This window comes from Lissotriton vulgaris, chromosome 2_1 (assembly GCF_964263255.1).
Source record: "Lissotriton vulgaris chromosome 2_1, aLisVul1.2, whole genome shotgun sequence".
In the NCBI taxonomy this organism is placed as follows: domain Eukaryota; kingdom Metazoa; phylum Chordata; class Amphibia; order Caudata; family Salamandridae; genus Lissotriton; species Lissotriton vulgaris.
In genome coordinates, this window is record NC_141687.1 from 1,245,780,867 (window position 1) to 1,245,806,466 (window position 25,600).

General features: G+C 43.6%; 1 protein-coding gene across 1 annotated transcript in view; it reads left to right on the plus strand.

Annotated features, from left to right (window-relative positions):
- Positions 1-23,811, plus strand: part of CLMP (CXADR like cell adhesion molecule) — a 452,262-nt gene extending 428,451 nt beyond the window's left edge. The window contains exon 7 of the mRNA XM_086956962.1: positions 16,522-23,811. Coding sequence (XP_086813088.1) covers positions 16,522-16,816 — 295 coding nt within the window. The 3' untranslated portion in view covers positions 16,817-23,811. The remainder of the gene's footprint in view (positions 1-16,521) is intronic.
- Positions 23,812-25,600: the final 1,789 nt, after the last annotated feature.

The window sequence follows — 25,600 nt, forward strand, 5'->3', positions numbered from 1 at the left end:
TAGACGTTTTGTGAACACTCTTGGTACTGACTTGAGTCCGAATGGTAGCACTGTGAATTGGAATTGCACCTTGTTTATTAAGAATTTGAGTAGGTTCTTGTGTCTGTTGTTCATGGGGATGTGCAAGTAAGCGTCCTTTAAGTCTATAGTTTCCATGTAATCTCCTACCTGTATCTGAGGTATCACCTCTTGTTAGGATGTCATTTTGAATTTTTTAGTTTTTACAAACTTGTTTAGGAACCTTAAGTCTAGTATAGGTCTTAATGTTCCGTCTACCTTTCGTATGAGAAAGTATGGTGAATACACCCCCTTGTTCCTTTCCTTGTAAGGCAACCTCTCTATGGCACCCTTGTGTATAAGTTATTGTGCCTCTTTTAGCAAATGAGACAATTCTCTCATTGAATGAACTTTGTTCTTTGGTTTTTTGCATGGTGGTTGTTTTGCCAGTTCTATGCAGTATCCGTATTGAATTACATTTAATATCCATTTGTCAGATGTAATCCTCCCCCACTCGTGGAAGAAGTTTCCTACTCTGCCTCCCATTGGTGTTGCATGTTGGAGGTGTTCCATGTTGTTTGTGAATTGATGTTTTTGAATGTTTATTGGTTTTTGCACCCTCTATGATCGTTATAGAGTGTGCGCCCAAGTTGTAGTGCAGTCACTTAGAGGTGGGCTGCTGTCCCCCTCTCTGTTGTTGGCCTCTTACTCGAGTGCGCCCTCAAAATGATTTCCTTCCCTGTTGGTATTGCCAACCTTGCTGTTGTTGACCCTGTTGCTGATCCTGGTTGCCTCCTTGGCAACCTTGCTGAAAGGTCTGGTGTGAGGTTATTCGCTGGTGGTTACCCCTGCCTGTTGGTCTCCGTGATGTTGTGCCCCTACGATTACCTCTGAATTGTAGAGCCCCCATGGACCTTGTTGTTTCATTTTCTTTCTTCAGCTGAGTTAGCTTGTCATCCACAGCTGTTCCGAACAGTTGTTCTCCATTGAACGGATTGTTCAAGATGTTTCTTTGAACCTCTGGTTTGAACCCTGAGATTCGTAGCCAGGCGTGTCTTCTTTCCGTAACTCTGATCATGATTTGCCTGCTTGCTGTCTCCACAGCAACTAGGGCTGATTTTAAACATGTATTGGCAATGTTTTTCCCCTCTTCCACCAAGTGGCTTGCCATTCTCTGGAACTGTTCTGGAAGATTTTTGAGCAGTTCGCCTACCTCCTCCCAGTGCTGGTATGCATGCCTATTGATCAAGGCGTTAGAGTTGGCTATGCGCCACTGAATCGCTGCACTTCATTCTATTCTCCTTCCCGTGAGAGACATTCTCTTGCTCTCCTTGTCTGGTGGTGGGCCCACATTAGTGGGTACATTAGCCCTCTTTTTGGCTGTGGAAGCTATTATTGAGTCAGCAGGCTCTGGACCCCTGATGTACATTGGGTCCTTGGAGGAGTGCTTGTATTTTTTCTCTCCCCATCGTGTTACTGCCTTGCATGTGGCAGGTTCCTTGAAAGCTTCTTTTCCCTGGTCCAGCACACTTGGGAGCATGGGCAGGAATTGGCTTCTTGTTTGTGAGGGCAGCAAGGTTTCTAGACGAAAGCATGACTATGGCTTCTCCTCCTCTAGCTGTTATCCATAGGTGTCAGGAGCCTTCTTTATTATCTGATTGTACATCCTGATGTCGTCGGGGGTGAGAGCCTCGAAGGGTATGTGCCTACCCCTTCTACTGGCGAGTCGGCATCAAGATCTTGCCACTGGGTGTCTTGTGTCTCCAAGGTCGCCGAACCGTGATAGGTATGGTCCTCATCCTCTCCCTCGGCATCGAAGTAGTACTCCTCTTCCTCCTCTTCATCAGCCAGTTCTGTGGTTGTAGGAACCTGTAGTTCCTCGAGGTCTCTTTCAGGAAGTGTTGAGATTTTCTGAGGGACCTTGAATTGATTCATTGTGTCATTAAAATCTTTCTTGTGCTGCAAGATGCTTGCTATTTCGGCTTCGAGCCTTCTCCTTTTGTTCTCGAGCTCCGACGCTTGTGCTTCGGCATTGAGATCTTCTGAATTTCTCTTGGCGATTGACGACGTTGAAGTTCAAGCTTGCTTTACCCTCTCTTTCTTCGATGTTGAGGAGTCTTTCTCGTAACTGCTCTTCGACCACTTAGTCTTATGCAATGAGGTAAAATAGAAAGTTGTCAATTTAGGAGAAACCTGTATGTAAGTGGAGCTGTGAACTTTCAGCGCTATTTTTCCCAGTATTTGTTAGTGACCCATGCAGGGATCAGGGATTGGGATTTCAGAGTCAGCCGCACTGGCGCAGTGGCCAGGGCGGCTGACTCTTGAACACGGGGCTCCGCGATTCCCCAGCTCTGGCAGCAGGTTAGACCAACACTATGTGACTCTGGGCAATAGCCCACTTAATCTTCCAGATAGCCACCAGCGTCTTGACACCCTCGGGTAATTGTTCACGCTTTACAAATACTGGTATTATTATTATCATGAAATTTAGGGGCACCTTTACGAGGAAGTGGCGGAGTGCGGCGTTAGCCTCCTTAGCTTTATGCCACTTGAAGCCACTTCTAAAAGACCGGGCTGCACCCTATTTACAAGGATACGGTGCAGCCCTGCATTTCCCCCTGCATTGGTGCTAATTTAGTCACCTAGCGCCAACGCAGACACACTTGCACGAAAGTGAAAGGGTGCCTGCGTTGTAGGGGAAGATTGTTTATGTGCAGGAAGGTGTCCCTTCCAGTACGTAAACAATCTGAAATTACATTTTGTAACTTCTATGTGTCCTGCTTCATGCAGCACACAAAGAAGTTGCAAAAAGTAATTTTTTTAAATGATTGTTTATGTGCAGGAAGGTATACCTTCATGCACATTTAACAATCAATGGCCTTTTGCTGTTTCTATGTGTGCTGCAAAATGCAGCACAAATGGAAAAAGCAAAAACGAGGAGAAATTAAATATTTCTCCTCATTGCGCCAGGGTAAGATGAGGTTTTCCCTGGGCTTAATTTTGGCTCTGCTCCATAATAACATACTACAAACACCACCCTTGTAAATATGGGGCAGTGTCAAAAACAATAGGTGTTGCGGTGGAACACCCACTACAACATCCATTGCCCTCCCCTTTCAAGCTAAGTATAGTGTGAAAGGGTGGTTTATGTACACGGCAACTTTAAACCATGTTGAGTAGCTTAACACTGCCTTGTAAATAAGGCAAAGGCCCTATCGCCACCACAACGTCAGAAAAAGTGATGTTGTGGTGGCGATAGGAGCTTGTAGATATACCGCTTAGTGTTACAGTTGGCACCTACTGTTGTAGCATGAAGGCCACATGCTATGGAAAAGAGGGTTCGATGAGTGGATTTTGTACTCATGCCAATCTCATTGTCAAGCTAAACATACATATGTACTTTCGAATTTGGGGAAGCAGTTTGGGATGTTGATAATGTACTGTTGGAGATCCCTATACGAGGCCAGTGCGCACAACAAACATATCACTTTCAGCCCAATGATTTTGAGGTTGCTTCTTCCAATTCAGGATTCACGTGGGAGAGGATAATGCCCAGTAAGAGGAGCAGGAGCTACTTGGGGTGGAGGGTGCCTTGAGTATTGTTTTGAACTACAGTAGTTGGTATCTGTCCTGCCTAGGTACAAATCATTATGGGTTTTGTGATTCCAGAGCCTCTTTCCAATGACAGCTGGACCTGGAATTCTAGCATTCCTTTTATTCACTTCTCGAGGGGCGTGAGTGTAATATTCTGCAATATCATATGCAATCCCAATTTCACCTATGATTTGCAAACAGAAAATCTTACCCACAAATATTAAGGCATTTTTTCTATTTGAAATAATTTTATTGAAATGTATTTTTAATCAAAAGGAACAAGGGAGAAACAACACGACTTATACATAGTGAAAAGCGGTGAAGTAGTTTACATGTAAACGTTTGGTTGGAGAATGCTAAGCAGAAGTAATCAGAAATCGAACCAAGTTGGATCCCATCAATTCAGGACTCGTTAAAATATAATTACAATAAATGAATAATAAATAAATAAATAAACAAGCAAACAAACAAACAAACAGAAGACAAAAGGGATGGTAAATGATCAGGAAATGTGCTCATGAATGCCCATCATTTAGTGCTATGGACCTAAGAACTGGAGCGAGTTGCCAGTACAGCTCTTTTAGCATACATAGTGACACAGTTACAGATATATTACAACAGATATATAATTTGCAGGTCAAATGGTGAATACAGAAACCTTAGAACTGGTACCAGTTGCCAATAAAGCTCTTTTGGAATAGATAGTGAGCCAAATACAGGTATGGTTCATCAAAGATATAATTTGCAGACCACGCGCTATATACTGAGGGTTTATCGGTGTTTTGTTGTGGCAAACATTGTTATCAAGAGACTTCCATACAGAGGTGCTGCACGATCTCTATGGGGAGTTCTGGAGGGAAACGCTGTTCGCCCCTTTCAGGTAAGTAACCCAATTTAACCAGGAACTAAATGAGGGGTAGCTGCTGTGTTTTTCCAATTATCAAGCAGACCGCTGTTAGAAGACTATCTACTAGAAGGTTATCAGAATGTGATTTAATTTGCTGTTCAAGGAATCCTTGAAATAGGGAAAGGAACTTTATTTTTAGATGAACGCCACGCAGAGTGTATATAAAATCGAATATGGAATGCCAAAATGGAGAGACTGCACTGCAGTGGAAGAGTGTGTGGGGGAGGTTTCAGGTCGAGTTGTTGCAGTACCAGCAAGATGGGCTTTCCCTGAAGATTAGTTTATGGAGTCGGGCCGGAGTCCAGAATGTCCTGTGAAGGAGCCAGAATTTCATCCAGGAGAAGGAGGGAGAGATTTTGTGTGGAGACAACTGTACCAAGAGTCCAGAGAACTAGTCTCAGAATGGTTCCTTTTTGTTTGGAGTTTTGAGACCAAGTTAGTAGATTTTGATTTTAAGAGGTGATAGAACTTAGAAGAATGGTGGCCATATTTATTGAAGGCCAGTATGATTTTGAGGGGGAAGGATCTTCAGCTGGGGGCTTGATCTTGGATAAGACAACTTTAAGTTTAAGACAGTTGTAAAGGTCTAGCAAGTTGAACTGATGTTGTAGTTCCCTGAATGAGAGAGGCGTAGACAGTGAGCCACGGTGATTCAAGAATTGAATGCCCCTGTATGCCCAATGTGTCCAGAATACTGGTTCCCCAGGAATTTTGATTTTAGGATTATTCCAAAGAGAAATCATGCTAGATTGTGGGATCGTGGTCTCCGGGAGCCTGTCAAACTTTAATAGGGCTCTTCTGGTATTATTAAAGATCTATTTTCCAGGTGAAGGGGGTTGTTGTTTGTTGATCAACAGGGTTATGGAGTGGAGGTCGCCTAAAGTTTCTCTTTCAATTAGTAACCATGTGGGGATGTAATCTGTTGTTTGGGAGAACCTGAGAGAGCCCTGTCTTGCAAGGAAGGCAGTTTGATAGTTTTTGAAGTCTGCTAGATTAACACCCCCAAGCTGTACAGGCAGACGGAGCTTCCTAATAGAAATTCCAGGACGTTTATTTTGCCAAATTAACTTGTTTAATAGTCTATTGGGTTTCTGATGTAATTATTCAGATAAAACTAGAGGCAACATAATTGCAGATAGTTACTAATAGGGGTGACCATCATTTTGATGGTCTCTATATGACCCCACCTCGTGAGGAATCTGGGGCTCCTTCCCTCAAATAGGGAGTCTATGTTCCTCCAAGTTAGGGCTTTGTTATGCTGTAGTGATTCTAGTAATTCTGAATTAAACTCAAGACCCAAATATTTAACGAACTGAGGTTGCCAGGATAGTCCAGTATTTTTTAAGAGATCACCGGAGTGGAGGCTCTAGTCAGAGCTGGAATTTCAGACTTTCCCTTATTCAGCTTGTAGTTTGCAACTTGGGCATACTCGTCTATTGTGTGTAGTAATGAGGGGATTGAATGGGCTGCATTTTCGGTAATTATTAAAATATCATCAGCATAGGCAGCTAGTTTCACAGTAGAGTTGTTAAAAGAGACGCTGGTGATGCAGGGTTAGATAAGATCTTGTGGAGTAAGGGTTCTAGGCTCAGGATGAATAAAGAAGGGGAGAGGGGACAGTCCTATCTTGTACCTCTTTCCAGATTAAATGCTGGAGATAGTAGACCTCTGGATCTCACTTTAGCTGAAGGGCCACTGTAAAGCACCATGAATATTTTACTAAATGTCTCCCCTCAGTGAGGACTCATGGAGAAATGTCCAGGAGACACTACTGAATGCTTTTTCAGCATCAAGGGTAACTGCAACTGTTTTGGTGGACACAGTCTTGGCCCTTTCAATGATGTGGCATTGAAGGCGGGTGTTATGATTTAAAAGCCTATTGTTTATGAATCCCACCTGCGAATGATCAATCAGTCGAGGGAGAAAAGCTTTAAGTCTTTTACATAAAATCTTGGCATAGATCTTTGAATCCAGGTTAATTAGGGAGATTGGTCTATAATTCTTCACCTGTGTCGGATCCATAACTTCTTTTGGATTACCATTTTAGTGCTTCACTGGTTGATCAAGACATGACCCCAGAGTCAGTAAAATGATGGAAAAGGGCCGATAGGGTTGGTTTAAGTAAAGGAGTGGATGTTTTGTAGAAGGCCTCTATTATGGTCTTTGTTTGGTTTAGATTGAACGTTTATTAAGCCTCCTCTAACAGTGGCCTTCAGCACGTCCAAATGTATGGAGTGGGAGGGAGAGAGGGATATCTCAGCAGTTTCATTTTCCTCCAAGTAATTTAGTATGGTCTTATCAATAGTATCTCCGTAAGTGGCATCCTTTGATTGATTCAGCATTGAATCTCCAAATATTGCAAGGCATTCTCACGTTTGCACCAGTAATGGATAGGGTAGTAGCTGAATGGTCGGAGATTAACTTCAACAGAATGTCTGTCTGGCCAATTAAGTGGATGTGGGCCTTGGAGATTATTGGATAATCTATTCTGGAATAGGATCTGTGGAGAGAGGAGAAAAAGGTGAAGTCCCTAGTGTCAGGGTGTTGAAGTCTCCAAGTACCGAGAAGACCAAATCTGGTGCAAAGTTTGTGGAGTGATTTGGGGGGGTCTAGAGCGTTGAAGGGGAGATCTTGATTGGCTGTCAATGGTTAAATCTAGGGGGATATTGAGATCACAGCCCAGTATAATGAGATCATCACTTGGGATTTGACTCAAGGGGGGAGAGTCAGGGAGTCCCAAAATTCAGGTTCATGGGAATTCGGGCCACATATACATTAAGGACATGTAAGCGGCTAGAGTTTTTAGAGAACTTGGACAGAACCCATCTACCTTTGACATCTGTTATGTGCGAATCGGTGGTCAGACCTGAATTCTTAGAGATCAAGTTGGCAACACACCCCTTTTTACTTTCGGTGGGAGAGCAGAGGACGTCCGCGAGCCAACTTCTCCCAAAGCCCGTGAGATTTCCATGAAAGATTTTAGTTTCCTGTCATAGGATTACCTCAGGTTTCAGTTTAAATAGACAGTTTTCAATTTTTTGACCGTTTAATTGGGTGATATTTACAAATAGAAATTTGAACTTACAGTCTAATGGGCGGTTATTCATATTGTAGAGGTGTGAACTTGGCTATTTGGCGGTAGAATGTAGGATGTGGATTGTATTGTGTATAAGATGGGTAGTCTTGAGCCTGAGTATAAGCCTGGCATGGGGTCGTGCAGTGTATGATTGAAATAATTAGGTGCTGGCAGACAGCAAGGGTGTAGCATACTTAAAGACCCTCTGGGATCGTGTAGATCTTCAATGTGTTGTAGGAAAGCAAGTCTCTGAACTGGAGCCAATGGCAAGGATTAGCTTGTAGTAGTTGAGCTGCATAGGAAGGCAAACGTAGAGCAAAATAAGTACCATAGGGCAGAATTAAACATGACATAAGATTAAAAATAAAAAGGAGAAGAAAATAACCCAAACTGCCAAACGTCCTCATCCCCCTCGCTCCCCACCCACCCAACCCAACCCAAACAGTGAATGTGAGGGAGACGACAACGGGTGAAACCCACCCTCACGGTCTCACGACAAACAACAAACTATAAGTATAACCTGATTTCTACAGACAGAAAGAGGATTATATGGAGAGGGTCTATATGCTTGATATCTCTGACATTAGTAGAGTACCTAGTTTAGTTATCGGAAAGGCTAGTAACTACGAGTTTTAGAATCGAATGAAGCTATAGTAGGAGGGGTCACTTCATGGGCATGGAGGGACTGCAAGAAAGCAGCAATCACTGATAAAATCAGCAAGAATTGGGATTTCATTAACAATTGGGTGTAAACGGGGACTTGATAGATTAAGAAAGAGGGTGCCCCTGTTCCGGTGGGCAATGGAATGAACGATATAAGATCGTAACCCTCTGTGATCTGGGATTGAGTGATTTAAGAAAAGATTATGATGTCGAAAGCCCCTGTTACATAAAATTGGGAATAGTGAGAGGGGATCTGTTAGGGGCCTGCAGCACCTGTAATGGGTCTGGGCCTTTCTTGTGACACACAATTGCAGCAAGTGGTGAGTAGCAAGGGGCCAAGGGGCCAAGGGTGTTTCCAGTGGGGCACTAAGCCAAAGGTAGGACCAAGTACTCTATGTACTGAGTGTATGAGAAGGCATGTAGTACTGTATAACATTGTTGAACTGTGTGAAAGATTATAACTCTGTAAAATACTGTGGAACAATGTACAGGAGTAGTCTGTAGGGAGGACTCAAACTGTGTAAGTTTAAAGAGGGCTTGGAAGTTGTGAACAGCATAGGTGCAGAGAGAGGCCTCTGTAAGCCCAGACAAACAGTGGAAAAGGATATAGTTTAGAAGATGTACAGTGGTGAGGATCAAGACGGTGTCCATCTCTCTATCTTCTATGAACAACTGGTGGTGCCTGGTGGGGCTTTGGATCTTTGCATAAACTGAATTTTGCTGGCCTGATGATAGTAAACTGTAGATTTGAGGCTTCAAGTCTGGTACAAAGGGCAAGAAAGCCCTTCCTTGTCTCCATTGTGGGTCTGGAGTAATACTGAGAGACGTAGATTTTGTGGCCTTTCCAAAGTATGTGGTTGTTCTTATACACATGGTTGAGAATCAACTCTGTATGTTGGAATTTCAGCGAGCGGCAGTGTTCTGTTATCAGAATTGAAGGACGGTACCCGGTGTGCTCCCTCAAGCTCGAAGTCCTTCTTGAAGGTTAGGTCAGTCATTTGAGGGATCTACTTTTCTGGAAAAAAATTGCAAAAGTCTGATGAGCCTTCTGAACCTTCGGGCAACCCAAAGATGCACAGGTTCCCCCTGCGAATTCTCTTGCAGGTTTTTGGTAGTGGTTTTCAATTTCTGGAGATCTCTTATTGAAATACTTGACTAAGAGAGCTGATTCGCCCCTCGGCTTCCAATACTTTGTTGTTGATGAAAATTATGTCGGACCTGATACTGCACAATTCTTGCTGCATAATGTCTGAGTTGAGTATGGTGGATTTTGCTTGATCATGCATCATATCTAATGTTTTAAGTATCATGTCCATGATGCTCTTTGTTTCAGTCTTGCTTTTAACAGGTGACTCAGGGAGCTGAGGCTCTGCTTTGGTGCGCATATTGCCTGGTTTGGACTCATTGTCAGCCATGGTTTTCCCACAGGCTAAGTGATTCAGATTGCATGCCAGGGTTGCATGCTGTTTCGATGTATGAATGGTATGTTGAGATTAGAGAGCAGCACTGATTGGGTGGATGGTAGCATGAACCAGGGGGCCCATGCACTAGATGAGAAAAGGTGTCTGGGTGTTAAAGGAGTTTAGCTGGACAAGTGGTGAGGGATTAGCAGGACCTAAGTGGTCGGACATGGCTGTGAAGCCACGAAGGCTTAAGTCTGCATCGAATGGGTAGTATACAGCTTGGGTGTTGAAATAATTCTGAACATCCATAGTACACCCATAGTGCACCACCTGTGATCACTATGATCAGAGGGATGCAGACAGGACTTGCGGACTTGCCAGGACGGTGTAGTGCATGGCAGCATAGCTATGCTGCTCCCGTCGACATTGCAGACAACAGCGAACTTTCCCACCACAAAGATGATCCCGGATGGATAGAGCAGTAGATCCATTAAACAGATTACTGGGGGCAACTGATGAGCACGGTTTCAAACCAATTGGTGAGCTCATTACTCTGCTTTCTTCCCTCACGCGCTGAACTCAGAGTATGCTCAACTCTTTGAGGGACAAAATGCCTGATGTCCCGAAGCACTTCACACACATCCTGGTACACATTAAAGCTGCAACCCACAAGTAAAACAATCTGCTTGCCTTCTCGAGCCTACGAGCGTAGGGCTATTTCCAAAACTTCTGGTTAGTCATGTATACAATTATAAACATTGTCTCTGAGTGACGAATTCGGGCAAATCCGCTCTACACTCTGCCTGACTTTAAAATGGCAGATGCCCACGAGGCAGAGGTTATTGTTGCTTTAACTTGAGGTAGATCCTCGGAACTTATAAGTAACTATTCCTATAAATCCTTCTGAATTTTGCTGCTTACTAATGAACTCCACTAATATCCACGATATTTGGTGAGACTTAGTGAACACAGGAAGCATCACCTTTATGCAGCAATCCTATTTCTAACTCATGTGTTCTGGAGCTCTCGTCGACTCCTCCTGACTCCTTACGGTCCAGTCCTGAGACCACTGCGCTGAGAACAGCAGATATCAGGTTGAAACCTGCATGAACCTTGAATGCATCTTAAGATTGCCGGACAAACTGACATACTCACTTATAGGTGCCTACCACTACTCCCTACTGCTGACGTGATGCTTGTCAGCATGGCTGCACCCCAGCCCTAACCTCTGCTCTGCTAGCAGTAAAGTAAGAAAAATAAAATTATAATAAAATAGCTTTATTATCAGTTTATTTTTCAGTGTGGCTATGCTCCTCAGCCATAGCAGAGGAGAGACCCTGACTTAATTTGAATCTGGTATGAATGAAGCGAGTATTTATACTACGTACCAGCATCAAATGTGGCTCTATGCTCAAGATAGATTTCGCATGGGCATGAGCTCGAATGCATCCCTCTTGTGGTTAAAGAATCAGATTTTTGTGTTGGCTCTCTCTAATAATACAATCAGGATTAAAGAAAAAAGAAGGTCAACCAAGAGCACAAAACAGCTCTGTGGCATAAGCTAACCATTTAATTTAATGAGCCCCGTCTAACTTTAAGCAGTCTTCCATAATGATCTTGTTAACAGAAGGGCAGGTTGATGACCACACTGTGGACAGGACAGAGGGCGAGAACATTATAGAGATACTCCACACCCAAGTTCTTCCTGAGCAATATAGGTCGGTGGGCTCTGAGGAAGGGACAAGAGCCACCTGTAAAAGAGTTCACTAGGGTTTTGTGGGACCTGGCTCATTTTGCAGGGTTATTACCAAATATTTTGCCTTCTGTCTGTATTTTAATCTGACCTGTTTTTGTTGGCTTTAGGACTCTGGGCACTTTACCTCTTCTATTCAGTGCTAACGTGCACGTGCTCTCCCCTTTAAACATGGTATGATTGGCTTGAACCTGTTTGAAATATTTAATTTACTTGTAAGTCCCTTGTACAGTGGTATCCCATATTCCCAGGACCTGTAAAATGAATGCAACTAGTGGGTCTGCAGTGCTGCTTGCACCATTCGCAAAAGTAGCCTTTCCAACCTGTCTCAGGCCTACCACTGCAGTGCCTGCGTGTGCAGTTTACTTTCACATTGACTTGGCATTTCAATGTACTTGTCAACCTGAAACGAACCCTTTACTATATATATATAGGTCTTCCCTAGGTGGGTCCCAGGGACAGGGTGGTGTGTAGATAGAAGGTAGGACAGGTGCCTTTATTGTGTGGCAAGTCCTGGTAGTCACAAACACCCTATTTTGTTTTTCACTACAGTGAGTGCTGCTTATATCATTGGGTAGCATTGGGAATTCAATGAGATGTTTTTCAGTGGTAATTTCTGATCTGAAAGGCTTATCGTTCCCATGTTTGGTATGTTTGGACTAGTGGTGATAAATCCTGCTTATTGGTGTAAGGCAGATTTCTCATTAATATTGTAGGAATACCACTTTTAGAAAACGGGCATTTCTATATGCTTATGACTCTTTGGGGCATATGTACAAGCCCCTATCGCCACCACAACATTACTTTTATCGACGTTGTGGTGGCAATAAGGGCTGCTCCTTATTTACAATGCAGGGTTAAGCCACTTAACATGGCTTAACACTGCCTTGTAAATAAGGCCCCCTTTCACGCTATGGTTGGCGTGAACGGGGTGGGCAGTGGGTGTTGCAGTGGGCACAGGGCTGGACTGGGAACAGCAACGAGCCCTGGCAGATTGCTGCTCAACGACCCTGGGAGTGTCGGACGGTGCTAGTAGAAAGCACTGCTCCCGCTTTTGTTACTGGGGGCCGATATGGCAAAACCGGCCCACAGTGACAAGCATCCTTTAAAAAAAATGCTTGTTGTTACTTTCATGTGTGCTGCATGAAGCAGCACACATGACAGTGACAGAATGGCATTTTAGGATTGTTTATGTGCAGGAAGAGACACCGTCCTACACATAAACAATCCTCCCCTGCCTGTAGACACCCTTGCACTATGGTGCAAGAGTGCCTGCATTGGCGCTAAGTTGCTAAACTTAGGGCCATCGCAGGGGGAAACGCAAGGCTGCACCACATTCTTCTAAATATGGTTCAGCCTTGCGTTTCAGAAGTGTCGTAGAGTGGAATTAAGCCAGGAAGGTTAACGCCTCTTTCTGCCACTTCCTTGTACATATCCCCCTTTGTGCTTTGCAGCCTGACTCTAATCCACGTCTAGGGTAGAGTGACAGCTGTGCTTTGTGCATGCTTACCAGACAGCCATCACACGAGAAGGGTTGGGTGTAACAGGTTTGCATATGCATTCATCTGCATACTGAATGGTCTTCCCTGGCTGGGAGAGAGAGAGATGGGTCCAATTACATTTGTATAGGCTGAGTCCTGCCCTCACACAATGGGCTTGTTTACCTCCTACTGATGTCTGGAGCTGGGGCTGTGATTGAATGGGGGTGTTTTGCACTTCTAAGATTTCTTTTGAAGTTACCTCCACATCAAAGACATTTGAGTATACGTCCAGGGGACTTGTAACAGACACTACTGGCTCTATAGACTGCACATTCCCATAAGGAACTGCTAGGCTGCGAGGCAGAACCACCATTGAACTGCTTTGCTTTGCTGGTTTGCCTGCTGCCTGCTGGTCTGTAGGAGGGACTGCCACTCTGCAACTATCTGATGTGTTGGTCTTCTGCCTGTCTCCCTGCTTGTGTAACCTCAGTGCTCACCAGATTTTGTGGCTTGTCCTGTGTGCTCCCTAGTGCTTGGTATGTGCTTCTTGTTCTGTCAGGATCAAAAGACTCCTATTTACTTAGCTTTACTGGACTCGAGTCCAGTCATTTTCAATTCCCAAGAGACAGCACATGGTGAGTGCTCTTTTTTTCAGTCAACGTGTGTAAAGCAGTTCTCCTGCTTTAAGGGTCAGTGTGTGCTGCATGATGTATACCACTCCCATAGCAGCAGAGCTCCTCGCTCCCCAAAGAAAGCGCTTCCTCAGATGGAGTAGTAGAAAGTGAGGCATCCTGAGAGGCCACATGCCCCTCCCTGTTGCAGGTGCCCTCGTGGAAGGCTCCTTCAGCGGAGCAGTGACGACTGCCCTAAAGGCGCAGTACCTGGGAAACAAGCACATTCATTCAGCTGGCACACCCTGCTGCGGGATTCAAGAACACATTGAGAGACAGAGCCTGGGAGGCTGATTGTTGTAAAAATGGAGCCCAGTTCGACCCGGCCCGTGTAAGAAGGGAGGGGCCAATTCTCAATCCTGGCCGGCTCCAACCGAGATACGCTGCTTGCCAGTGGTCATCTTGCCGAGCAGTACTGAGCCCCACCTACCCCTTCTAGGGGGGAGGCTGCCACAGTGTTACCGGCTCCTGGATTTTGCATCCCTGGAAATACGGTACTGGCCTTGAAAGCTGCACTGCGCGCTCATGGCCAGATGCAGTTGAGAATTGAGCACTGGGACCAAACAAGGTCTCCCACGGGGTCCTGAAGTGTGTCCCCCCTTTTTTGCACATACCATGGGGGACATTGTCCTTTGTTGGTGGCCTTACGGGCGCGATCCTTGGCGGAGGCCCCGATTTCCCTGAGGACGTTGCCACATTGTTTTGAAACCAAGCCTAAGCTACCATATCTCCCGTAGTTGGCACACAGTTGTTACTGCGGCCTACAGTGTAGAATTGTATTTATCCCCAGATGGAGTTCATTACATACCCCTTAACATGTACTTGAATTTGAATTTGAATTTAAAAACATTTGTATAGCGCACTTCTACCATGCGGTTTCTTGGCGCTTTTGGATTGTGAGGAGACAGACAGGAGCGGAGGGAGTTTAGGCATTATAGGCTCGGGAGAAGAGCAAAGTTTTGAGACCTTTCCGGAACTCGATGTAGGAGGGTGTCATACGGAGTTCCGTCGGGAGGGAGTTCCAAAACGCAGGAGCGAGCACTGCAAATTTTGTTCCGCCCGCCTTTTTCTTACTAAAACGGGGGGTAGTTAACAGGGCCTGATGGGTGGATCGAAGCTCTCTTCCTGGCGTGTAGGGAGTGATGGCGGAGCAGATGAATTCCGGGGCGGTGCCCATTTTGGCCTGAAAGGTGGTACAGCCAAGCTTGAACAAGGCTCGCTCTTTCACCGGCAGCCAGTGCAGGGCCTGCAATAGGGGAGTGGCTCGATGGAATTTAGGCAGGCCGTGAATCAGGCGAGCAGCCTGGTTCTGCACTAGCTGCAGACGGCGAATGGCGTAGGCTGGGGCGCCATTGTAGATGATGTTCCCATAGTCAAGGCGCGAGAGCACCATGGCCATCACTATGATTTTTGGGGCAGGTAGAGAGAAAAAGCGAGAGATCTTCCTAATGATTCTGAGGGAAAAAAAACAGGAGGAAACAACCGAATTGACCTGTGAGTGAACGGAAAGTGAAGAATTCAGGGAAATACCAAGGGTTTTGACCTTGGGAACTGGGAGCGGGGGGACACCAAGTGAAGAGGGCCAGTGGGAAGGGGACCAAGGACTGCAACCACCTCCGGTCAGGACTAACTCCGTCTTGTCCGGGTTGAGTTTGAGGTGGTTGCAGTTCATCCAATCCTGGATGAACAACATAACGGATTGGACGTTCAAGGAGGATGAGGAAGAATGGGAGAGGTTAAAAATTAGCTGGAGGTCATCGGCGTAATTGAACACCGTGACCTCAAGCTGCTGTAACATAAAAATAAGGGGGTAGATGTATAAATTAAACAAAAGAGGGGAAAGTGAGGAACCTTGGGGGACTCCACATACAACCTTACGAGAGGCAGCGGTGAAACCAGCTAGGTGGACCGCCTGAGCCCTATCACTCAGGAAGGACTTAAGCCAGGCGAACTGTCTTGAAGCACAGGTGAACTGTCTCTATAGGTTCACTGCAGTTGTAGGTGATTTACCCTATGTGTTTATGGTGTTACTTAGTGGTCATGTACTATGATGATACCTGGTGGTTTAAGTGGGCTTGCTCTACCCTAACTCTGACATTTCATGCCCTGATGTTATGATATGTGTCGTTTGCCTTGCTAGTACAGGGTAATGAGTATTATTTCAGGATTTGCATTCGTACTTGCAGTGATAGTGTTTTCATGGCGTGTGCAACATATAAGTCTACATCTTATTGCACTACCGGTGATGTTACGACAATTGCCTAGTTGGCCAAGTAATTATTGGCTCATGCTGTCTTGGTCTATGGTTATGTACAATACATAAATGTATGTTTATATAATATTGTGTGGAGTCTCATTTGTGGTGTATTTATTGTGTCACTAGTGTGTGTGTGTGTTACGCAAACGCTTTACACATTGCCTCTGGGATAAGCCTGACTGCTCTGGCCAAACTACCAAGGGGGTGAGCAGAGGTTATCTTGGGTGTGTAACTCCCTTACCCTGACTAGAGTGGTGGATTCTGCCTGCCTTAGGTGCATAGCATAGCCAACCAGAAACCCCATTCTGACAGGTTTTTTTAAAGTAGAAGCATCTTCATACATTCCTACTCAAATATATTTCATCTTACAGTACTATCATGCCATTTAATAGTCACTTCAACTAATGTTAACAACCTGAAATGATGGGGCAATATAAAAAAAATCCTTGGGGTTCTTAGTATAAGTCACCATTTAATAATTATACAATTTCTTTGTTTAGCTAATTTTGCACTTGTGCTGACATTCTTGCATGACAATTCTCATTTTCCCTCCCGAAACGGAAATGTGGTTTTAGAGTTGATAGGAGCACAATTAATAGAACTGGGTTGCATTTAGTGGAGCTTTGAAAAGTACAGAAAATGTTTGTGTTTGCTAAATTCTTTAGGTGAATGTTATTATTTGAACTGCTATTTATCCATCCTTTGTATTTCTCCTCTAGGGAAGATGCTGAGGCACCGAAAGCCCGTCTAGTTCAGCCAGGATCTTCCTTCTCAGGTTCCAGAAGTTCCCGCTCTGGCTCCTCCTCTACCCGGTCGACCAACAACAGTGCCTGTCGCAGTCAACAGACGCTTTCAACTCAAGCCACGCCACGTTCAGGGCCTATACATTTCAGCCATGGCCATGCAGAAGCAAGAGGCTCAGAGTCAAGACCAGGAAGCTATGCCAGTCCTATGAAATTAGATGCCACACCTATCATGGTGCCCACCCAAAACACAGCATTCCAGATGGTCTAAAAAACTTAGCATCTGTACTGGTATTTGCAACAGAGATACTGTGCAGCCTTCTGAGTCTCTGATAGTTCGACTTATATTCTTGGATTCCAGTATTTTGGGCCATTGGATATGCTACCAGCTATTTTGACATTAAATACCCGCAGATAACCTGGTTTGTCACAAGCTGAACATGACCAGTCCTACACCGTCCAAACATTATTTGCAAACATCGGCTCTTCAGAGATAGACTCCATCTTTACTTACTTTTTGGCTGGTTACCAGATGTTGCAACATTCCAACCTTCACACTAAACTATCGCAATGGAAATGGGAAGTTTGGAATAGAAAGAGTTAAACAGTGAATGAAAATGAAACAGAAACGCTCACTACATATTTTTCTTTTGCTGCAAATCCTTTTGAGACATTCAGGTGTTTTATATTGAGCTTTACCAACCATGGCTGCTGATTGGTTGAAATCTATTGTAACACGTTGTGCAAGGTGCTGCTCTAGAAACAGAAAGCCATCACCTAAAAACTCTTCCATATTCTGTTTAAAACACAATAGCTTCTAATCAGACTATGTGACTGGCTGTTTTAAACTTAATTACCTGCTTCATGACAACCAGCAGTAAGTGGGATGATTGCAGTGCACTCCCCTTATTTCATGATGAATTTTAGTAAAGAAAATTGGTGCTTCGTTTCTGCGAAGTATAATTTCTTAACACTGTCCACTCCCATGAAGTCAGACATCCCTTCACTGTTATTGCTCAGTATAGTGCTCAAATCAGAAGGAAAAACAAGTAAGAACTCTGGCATGAAGTGGCAGGTGTGCGGCTAGTACTCTGTGTGATCCTGTGTAAGTCACTAGCCTACTGTGTACCAGCAATTGGCTAACCGAAAGAAACTCGTCTGCAAAAGGTTACCATTTGTGTAGTCATTTCCATTCACAGTGCAGAGAATATGGCAGAGCTTTGCAATATGCAATAATTTAGCACTTAGTAGTTGCACTTTTCATCATCACCCTCGCATCATCACCCTTTCCTCACATCTACCGGACAATCTTCTTTCCTATGACTTTTCCACTTCCAGCATACTTTTATCATAATCCTTCTTCCTCCCACGAATACCAAAGATGCTAGCTGTACACGTCTAGCTAAATCTATAGCAACCCTCTATGTATGCCTCGCCTTACATCCTTCGATGGGGCTATTCCTTCCTCTTCGATACATGTAAACATCAGAGTGTGCAAACTGACGGGGAACAATTGTGAATACAAACAAGTTTCCAACTTTGTGGGTTTAACCACCTTTGCAAAGGGTCCCAACGACCCGCTCCCCTGAGAACTCCAGAAACTCGCAAATTTTCCAGAATTATAAATTCTATCAATTTGGATCTCCCCATTGTGCCCTCTAAAGACTCTTTTTGAGCATCTAAGTTGAGCTTATGATGCACAAAATGTGTAGTGAATTAAGCCGGAAATGATCTGATATGTACATAGCGCTTTATATGCTTTTGGACTGATGGAAAGTGCTCCTATTGTACCTGTATGCAGGAACAGAGACACAGTGGGACAATGGGCCTGATTTACAGTTTGGTGGATGTTTTACTCTGTCACAAACATGACGGATATCTCATCGCTTTATTACAAGTGCCATAGGATCTAATGCCCTTGTAACGAGGCAGACGTAAAATCCTGCACATTTGTGACGGAGTAACCCGTCTGCCAAACTCTAAATCAGGCCCAAAGTGGTTTCACTATGTACTGAAGTGAGAATCCTAAATAAGACCCAGAGTTAGCTGCTATCATTGGCCTCAAACTAATTATAGTACCCTAAGTCTTTGTCAGGCCGTTTTGAATCTGTTGCCTGTGTTACATCTGGTTGCTCTGACTCAAAGCCAGATGCATTACATTTATTACTATTTAGGTGGACGCCTTCCTTCCTCTGTTCTGGAGCCTCTCCAGCACATATCTTAATAGTTTCCTCTAGTTCTTGAACAGAACGTTAGTTGTAATAGCTTCATTCCCACTAGCGTACTTTTAACCCTTAACGTACATCCGTAGCTCCAACAGATCTTACCACTCCCTCCACTGTTCCCGACTGTAAACTTACACATCCTTGCTCATCTTTTTAAAATATTTTTAGTGCAGACTTCCTGCCATTTGTTAGCACCTCAACTGCTTGTGTCTACCATGGTTTGCCCATGGGCCTTATCATACAAAATGCCGGGGCACATTGGGCATGTGCGCCTGCATTCCGCGTCCGCAGGGCACTCTGGTATTTCAGAAAGGGTTGTAGAAGCTTGTGCCGCCTTTTCTGTAACACAGATAGAGCTGGCGCACATATAGCACCAGTGCTATCACTAGAGGGTGTTACCTCAGTTGACTCTGCGCCCACGATGTATTAAGGCGCAGAGGCATAGAAGCTGTCAGGTGGTGCACTGACATTGTGCAACCTCAAAGGCGCCGCACTGTCAGCGCACACCCTAAAGGCAACTCTCTAGAGGGGGAAAGGAGGTCCCTTGGACCTCCTAGACATCCCCTTGCAGGCGGGTGCAGTCACTCACTGCATCCACTTGCAAGGGGATCTGTAGTCCCCCTTAAAAGTGCAGAAGGGTTGCTGCCTGCACAGTGAAACACAGAACAGCAGCTTCAAAGATGCTCCATGTTACACTTGAATGCGCTGCCCCCAGGGCAGCAATACAAAGCGCTTGCCCTTGGAGCAGTGCATTCAACATAATACGGCGTATTCCCCTTATTAGCACGGAGCGCGCGTTTTAAAAGGTGTGCTCGGCACTAGCAGGGAGAGTACCCCCTATTCTATAATACAGCCCAGAACTCAACGTGGTACTGGCGAGGCCTCAAAGATTATGCACAATGTGATAACACAACTTAAGGTTTTTCCGCAGCATAGATCTCTTGTTATTACCCAGCATTTCCTTTCTAAGCATGCGTACTACACAAACTCTACAATATTTATCCCAATATTTGAGAAAAGACCCGTGCCCCTCTGCCATATTGAGACTTCTAATATTTATTCCTCATTGTGTACTGTTACTACAGAAATGCATGACTTTACACTTTAGTATGTGGAATCGTAACTGCTATTTCCATTTATGCATGTTCAAGTGCGGACTATAAAGTGTTGCACCTTCCCTGCTAACCCCTCTGCAATGTCACTACTAAAGTATTAGACCTAGTACTGACGCCTTCAGCATCCCATTCATTGTAGCCATTTGCCCAGTTTCCCTTTCCATTTTCCACCACATTGTCTGCCGCTACTTTCTACAATGAAATCTCTCAACCCAGGTGCTTGATTGGCCACAATCATCTTCTTCAGCACAGCTGTCAAGCTCCCATTAATCAACTGCCCTTTCACCATCTTCCTTCATGCAAGAACTCACCTATCTACTCACATCAATACTCATTACTCATCTAGCGTTAATCAAAACCATCAATATCAGCTGCTCAATGAATCTTCTGTGTGCAACGATCTCAAAAGAGTTCGCAAAATGCAAATGAACGCTATCCACAAATCATCCATCCTTTAAGTTAAGGGACACAGGGCCTAAAAGGGAATTAGATTTGATTTGCCTGATCTTCTCGCTACAGATATTTCCATACATTTCTCCAGCATTAGGGTGTAGCTCACTACCCTATTGCTGCCTGGGCAACTCACTTTTCACACAACTCTGGTTGATTGTACTTGACTGGCTAAGCAGATTTTAGTACTTGCCTCACCGATTACCTCTATTAATCGATGGCCAAGAGTAGGTCTGAGAGGAATGCGACAGATCTATGTAGCTGGGGTGGAACATTTTTAGAAAGTGGATAAGGCGCAGGCAAGAAACAGGGGTGGAGCAGGTAATCAAACAGGATATGGCAAGGGCAAGAAAATACAGCAAGAACAGGCAGCACTACCAATGCAAGAAGTGACAAGGAAAGGACTGATCACAAAGGTAGACGACTTTGCCATTGAAGTGATAATGGGGAGATTTACTGAAGATCACAATACTGCATCCCCTATCACCATGGTCAGAAAAATATATGTAAAAGAAACAAGTCTGAAGAAGAGAATATAAGGAGCCCCCTCCCATACACAGCCTAAAAATCCAAATGTGAGGAGAAGGAACGGCTGCATGGAAATGGGAGTCACTGACAACATGTGACAACCACCTTCATTGATTGACAGCCTCCTCATTCCTTCCATTGTTCTGCAATGAGACTACATTGGTCGATTTTGGTCCTCTGGTACACTCCCTGTTTACAATGATCAGCTATCAACTGTGCTGTGCATGTCTCCATAAGATCCCACAAGATCATCAGGCAGTTTCCCGTGTAGCTAATTTTCTTGTCGAACTTTACTTCCGCTAGTGCCAGACAGACATTATACTTACATCTGCACTCTTTGTCGCATGTCTTGTTAAGCCCTCTGTGTACCTGTAGGTGTGTCATTCTTTTTCAAACAAATATCTTTTTAAGCAGTTCTAAATCTTCCTTCTAACACTTTTTGTTCTCCACTCAGCCTTTGAACCATGCTATAGTTGTGCTTCCTCAATACCAATCTCAAAGCAAGAGTGTGGTCTCTTAGCAGTAATCTGAATAACTATGAGTGAGTGAGCTACGCTTAAAATGCAGAATGCAAATGCTTCATCCGGAAACGAGAACAAGTGTCATCCCATAAGCCGAACACTCTTCAGGATCCAACATAGTTCTTCAGATAAGCCACAGTAGTGCACTGCAATTGCAATGTTTTTCCTCTGTAAATGTTATCACTTTGTCTTCAAAGATTAGCAAGACCTGCAAACATGAAGGTTCCAAACTAAATTGGAAAGAAAAATATCAAAAAGTAGATTTGGCAGAAAACCATAGCTGCAAAACCCCACTTCTCTTGTAAAACAACATTTTGATCAGGAAATTTGTTTCATAAAAACTTTTTTACATTTCGCCCACAGGCAAAGTTTTTTTTAATTTACAAAACTTTGTAACCCCTGTGAAGTGAAAAGTTTGAATGCTTCTCAAAATACAAAAGCAAAATTAAAATTTTGCCCACTTCAGGATATATCCAGACTAGAAAAACGCATGCCACTGTATGGTTGGGCAGTTCATAAGTTTTCATGTATACAAAATGTGTCGAGAGGCCTCATTCTAAGTCAATAGTATGTGGTCACTTCAACATATTATTCTATTATGACTTTGCCCAGCTCAACATTGCTGAATCTTCTCTTGGCAAGGGTTGACCAGACCCCTGATGCCAGGTCTTTCGTAAGAAAAAACATTATCACTGTCTGTGTTTGTCACATATAGCACCATTGACTTGTACTTAAATAGTAAAACTAGAGACAAATGGATGAATTACATCCTTGAAATGAGAAAAAAAAATCCTCATTGCAAAGACGTTCTTTTTGACATTTTAATATTGGCAGTGACCTGATGCCAGCGCTCGCTGTCCAACGTTCTCCTCGGACTGCCTCTGCTCAGGGACCCTCGCCCAGTGCAACGATTAAAACTAAGAAATGCTGGAAATAGCCTGTCTGACCATTGTGGCTTTCCTGAAACATTTCCTTGAGAAGCGTTTCCTGACTCGTTAGAAGAGTTGTAATTTGCCTAACTTGTATTTAAATTATCTAATTCAAGGCTAGAGGTGTCCCCAAAGAGTAGTCTTATCACAACACTTCTTGACTGTTTCTCTGAAACCACCTGTGTTTTGAGCTTCTTTTAAAAGCTTGTTATAATAAATTGATTCTGTGCTGTCTGCCTTCAGAGAGTACTTGTTCAGCTCCTTGCATGAGGCCTTTTCCAGCTGAGGAACTAACGCCAACCCTGGTGTAATGTACAAATCAGGGCAATATTTACTACACAGTTTTTTTAAAAACATATTTTATTGAGTTTTAGATGCAAGCAATACATTCAGCATGGTTGTCACGTCTGGGTACAGCATGAGAGACCTCGGTACAGCAAACAAAAAAATCTGTCCTAATGAATCAAAAGCAGCTATAAACAAACAGTCCCCCCTCCCACCAATATTTACTACACTGTTGATGTGATTTGAGTTAGTATGCGCCAAGTTCCTTTTAAAGAAATACTTCAAACAGACATTCATTCAAGTAAGTAGGTACACGTGGAAGAATGTATGTTCAACGTGTTATTTTGTTCTTCCTCAATGTTATATCCACCAAATATGGAATTTTGGACAGAAGTAACATTTTGAGATCTTCAACTGTGACAGAATTAAAACTATTTTCTACAGCTCTGATGATGGTACATACCTTTCTTAGCACTGCATGAGAGAGTGTTAGGACCTTTCAACAAGGTACCCAGGCTCGGTAATGCTCTCCAACAGAATTAACAAATGCCCCTAGCATGGTGACCATCCACTTTGAATTTTTTACTATTGCTCATAAAACTAAGACGGGATGATCAAAGTGATCCAAATTAAGCATGAGTTTCACCATAGGTTTGTGAGCTCAAAATAAAAGCAACGAAAGTTTATATATGAGCTAAATAATATTATATCTATGATGTAACTAATATTTTTTTTGTAAAAGGGAAACATATTTCATATAAACCATTTTATGTAATAAAATACTGTAATGCGTGGATTTTTGAATTTTTTGCCTGATACATGTACAAGCTTAAGGAATGATTGCTCTGCTGCTCTTTGCCGTGAAAATGCACTTTGCTCCCACTTGCTACAGGTAATGCTGCATTTTAAGGAAGGCTAATTAGCCTAAGTATTGATTCCGTTCAATTTTCAATCACGCACACTGAGCTAGAATCTATGTTTCAGAATGTGTGTCGGCTAGAGCGCAACATGTGATCTGCTGCCCCAAAATGTCACCAAGTGTATGCAGTGCGTTCTTGCACATTTGGAAATATTCACATTTTTTACTGATTTTCTTCGAGGGAGGGTTGTAAATATGAATGACAAAGGTGTGGTACTGTTCCACTTCAGAAAACTACGATCATCAAGACCAAAGTTTTATTAAAGGACAGAAATTCAGAAATTGAACACCATTGTGTATCCTGTGTCTGTTATCATTGTGTGTGGACTTCTATGAATAAATTCAACAAACGCAACATATATTAGAGCAAGGATCTATAGAAACCTTGCTTAAGTTTCACTTAACATTTAATAGAAGGGCTAATGTTACTACACCTACTTGAAGCAGATAATTTTTAGGTCGAGGCTGGGCAGCGCATACGCTGCTCTGCGAAGCATGCTGTATTGAAGTAGGGAGTTGAAGCTCCGCCCACATTATTCATTGGCTTGTGTCAATGTCCTCTGTAAACTGTGGCTGTTCATTGGTCAAAAGGCTTAGAAGTCCCTCCTTAGTACCGCCTTGTCTCAATTTGTAAACCCCATGGCGACACCCCCTGTTATTTGTGTTGTTGCTCAGTAGGCTTTAATCACAGCCTCTGAGCACTATTTTCTCAAATACATTGTCCTACCTGCTGTTGCAAGCAGGACACGCTGTCTCCTAATGCTTTTTAAAAATTTGATAGCACGAATTTGCAATGCAATAGATTTGCGAGAGCTTAAGCTATTGGGATTGTAAACGACAATGCCTTTTATTTATCTGTTTTAAATAGTAACACATAAATAAAAGTCATTGTCATTTACAGACACTACATTGTCAAAGTAAGAATATATTTATCATTCATACCTCAACAAACACTTACCCAGACTTGCCTTCCGATGTAGTGGTTAGGTTGATGTAAAGGATGAAATATTTTTTCTCATGTGACATGCCATATGTGTTATAATGGTGATAGTTATCGGAAACAGTGAGAATAGCTGGTATATTTACTATTAAAGCTAAATAATCATCCTTTTAGGCCTTTAATACTTATATGTGGATAGACTTAGGGCCATATGTATGAAGCAAAAATCCTGTCGCAAACGATGCGATTCGCTAAAAATAGCGTTTGCGACAATAAAAATCGCTAATCCCAATGTATGAAGGCGAAAATGCATGCAAAAGAAGGAATCGCTATTTAGCGAGTTCCAAACCTTGCGAAAGTGGTAAATTGCGATTTCCATAGCGATTTCTAAATTTGCGCAGAAACCGGTTAGCGAAATTCGCAAATCTGGGAATCGCAATTAAGAATTCACAATGGAATGTATCAACCATTCGCTAATAGCGAAATAAGAGAATTAGCAAATTAAGGAATCGCAATTACCATCAAGTGGGAGCAGGTGGTAACCAGGTGCAAAGTATAAAATGAAGCCCAGAATGCAACACACTCTTATCCACAATGTCTGGGCTCTACATGATAGTGAGGAGGCGAAGACTAAGAGCCGTGGCGCAGAGGAGGAGATGGCAGGAGAGGATTTTCCGGTTGCGCACCACCATCTTCCAGCGCACTGAGGAGGACATCTTCACCCATTACAGACTGGAGGAAGAGAGCATACTTGATTTAATTGAGGAACTCAGGCCCCACCTAGAACACCCCACCCGCAGGACACAAGCCATACCCACACACATCCAGGTCCTGTGTTCACTACACCTGCTGGCCTCAGGTAGTTTTCAGGGGGTCATAGCCTCAGCAGGAGGGGTGTCACAAAGTGCCCTGTCGCGCTTCTTCCATGCGTTCCTCGACGCCATGACACATAGGTTGCAACACTACATACACTTCCCCAGCACCTCACAGGAACTTGCACAGACCAAGCGGGACTTTTACAACATTACCCAATTCCCCTACGTCATAGGATGTATAGATGGGACACATGTTGCCATTTCACCCCCCTCAAACATAGAGTATGTATTCGGGAAAAAGGAAATGCTACCACTCACTGAACATACA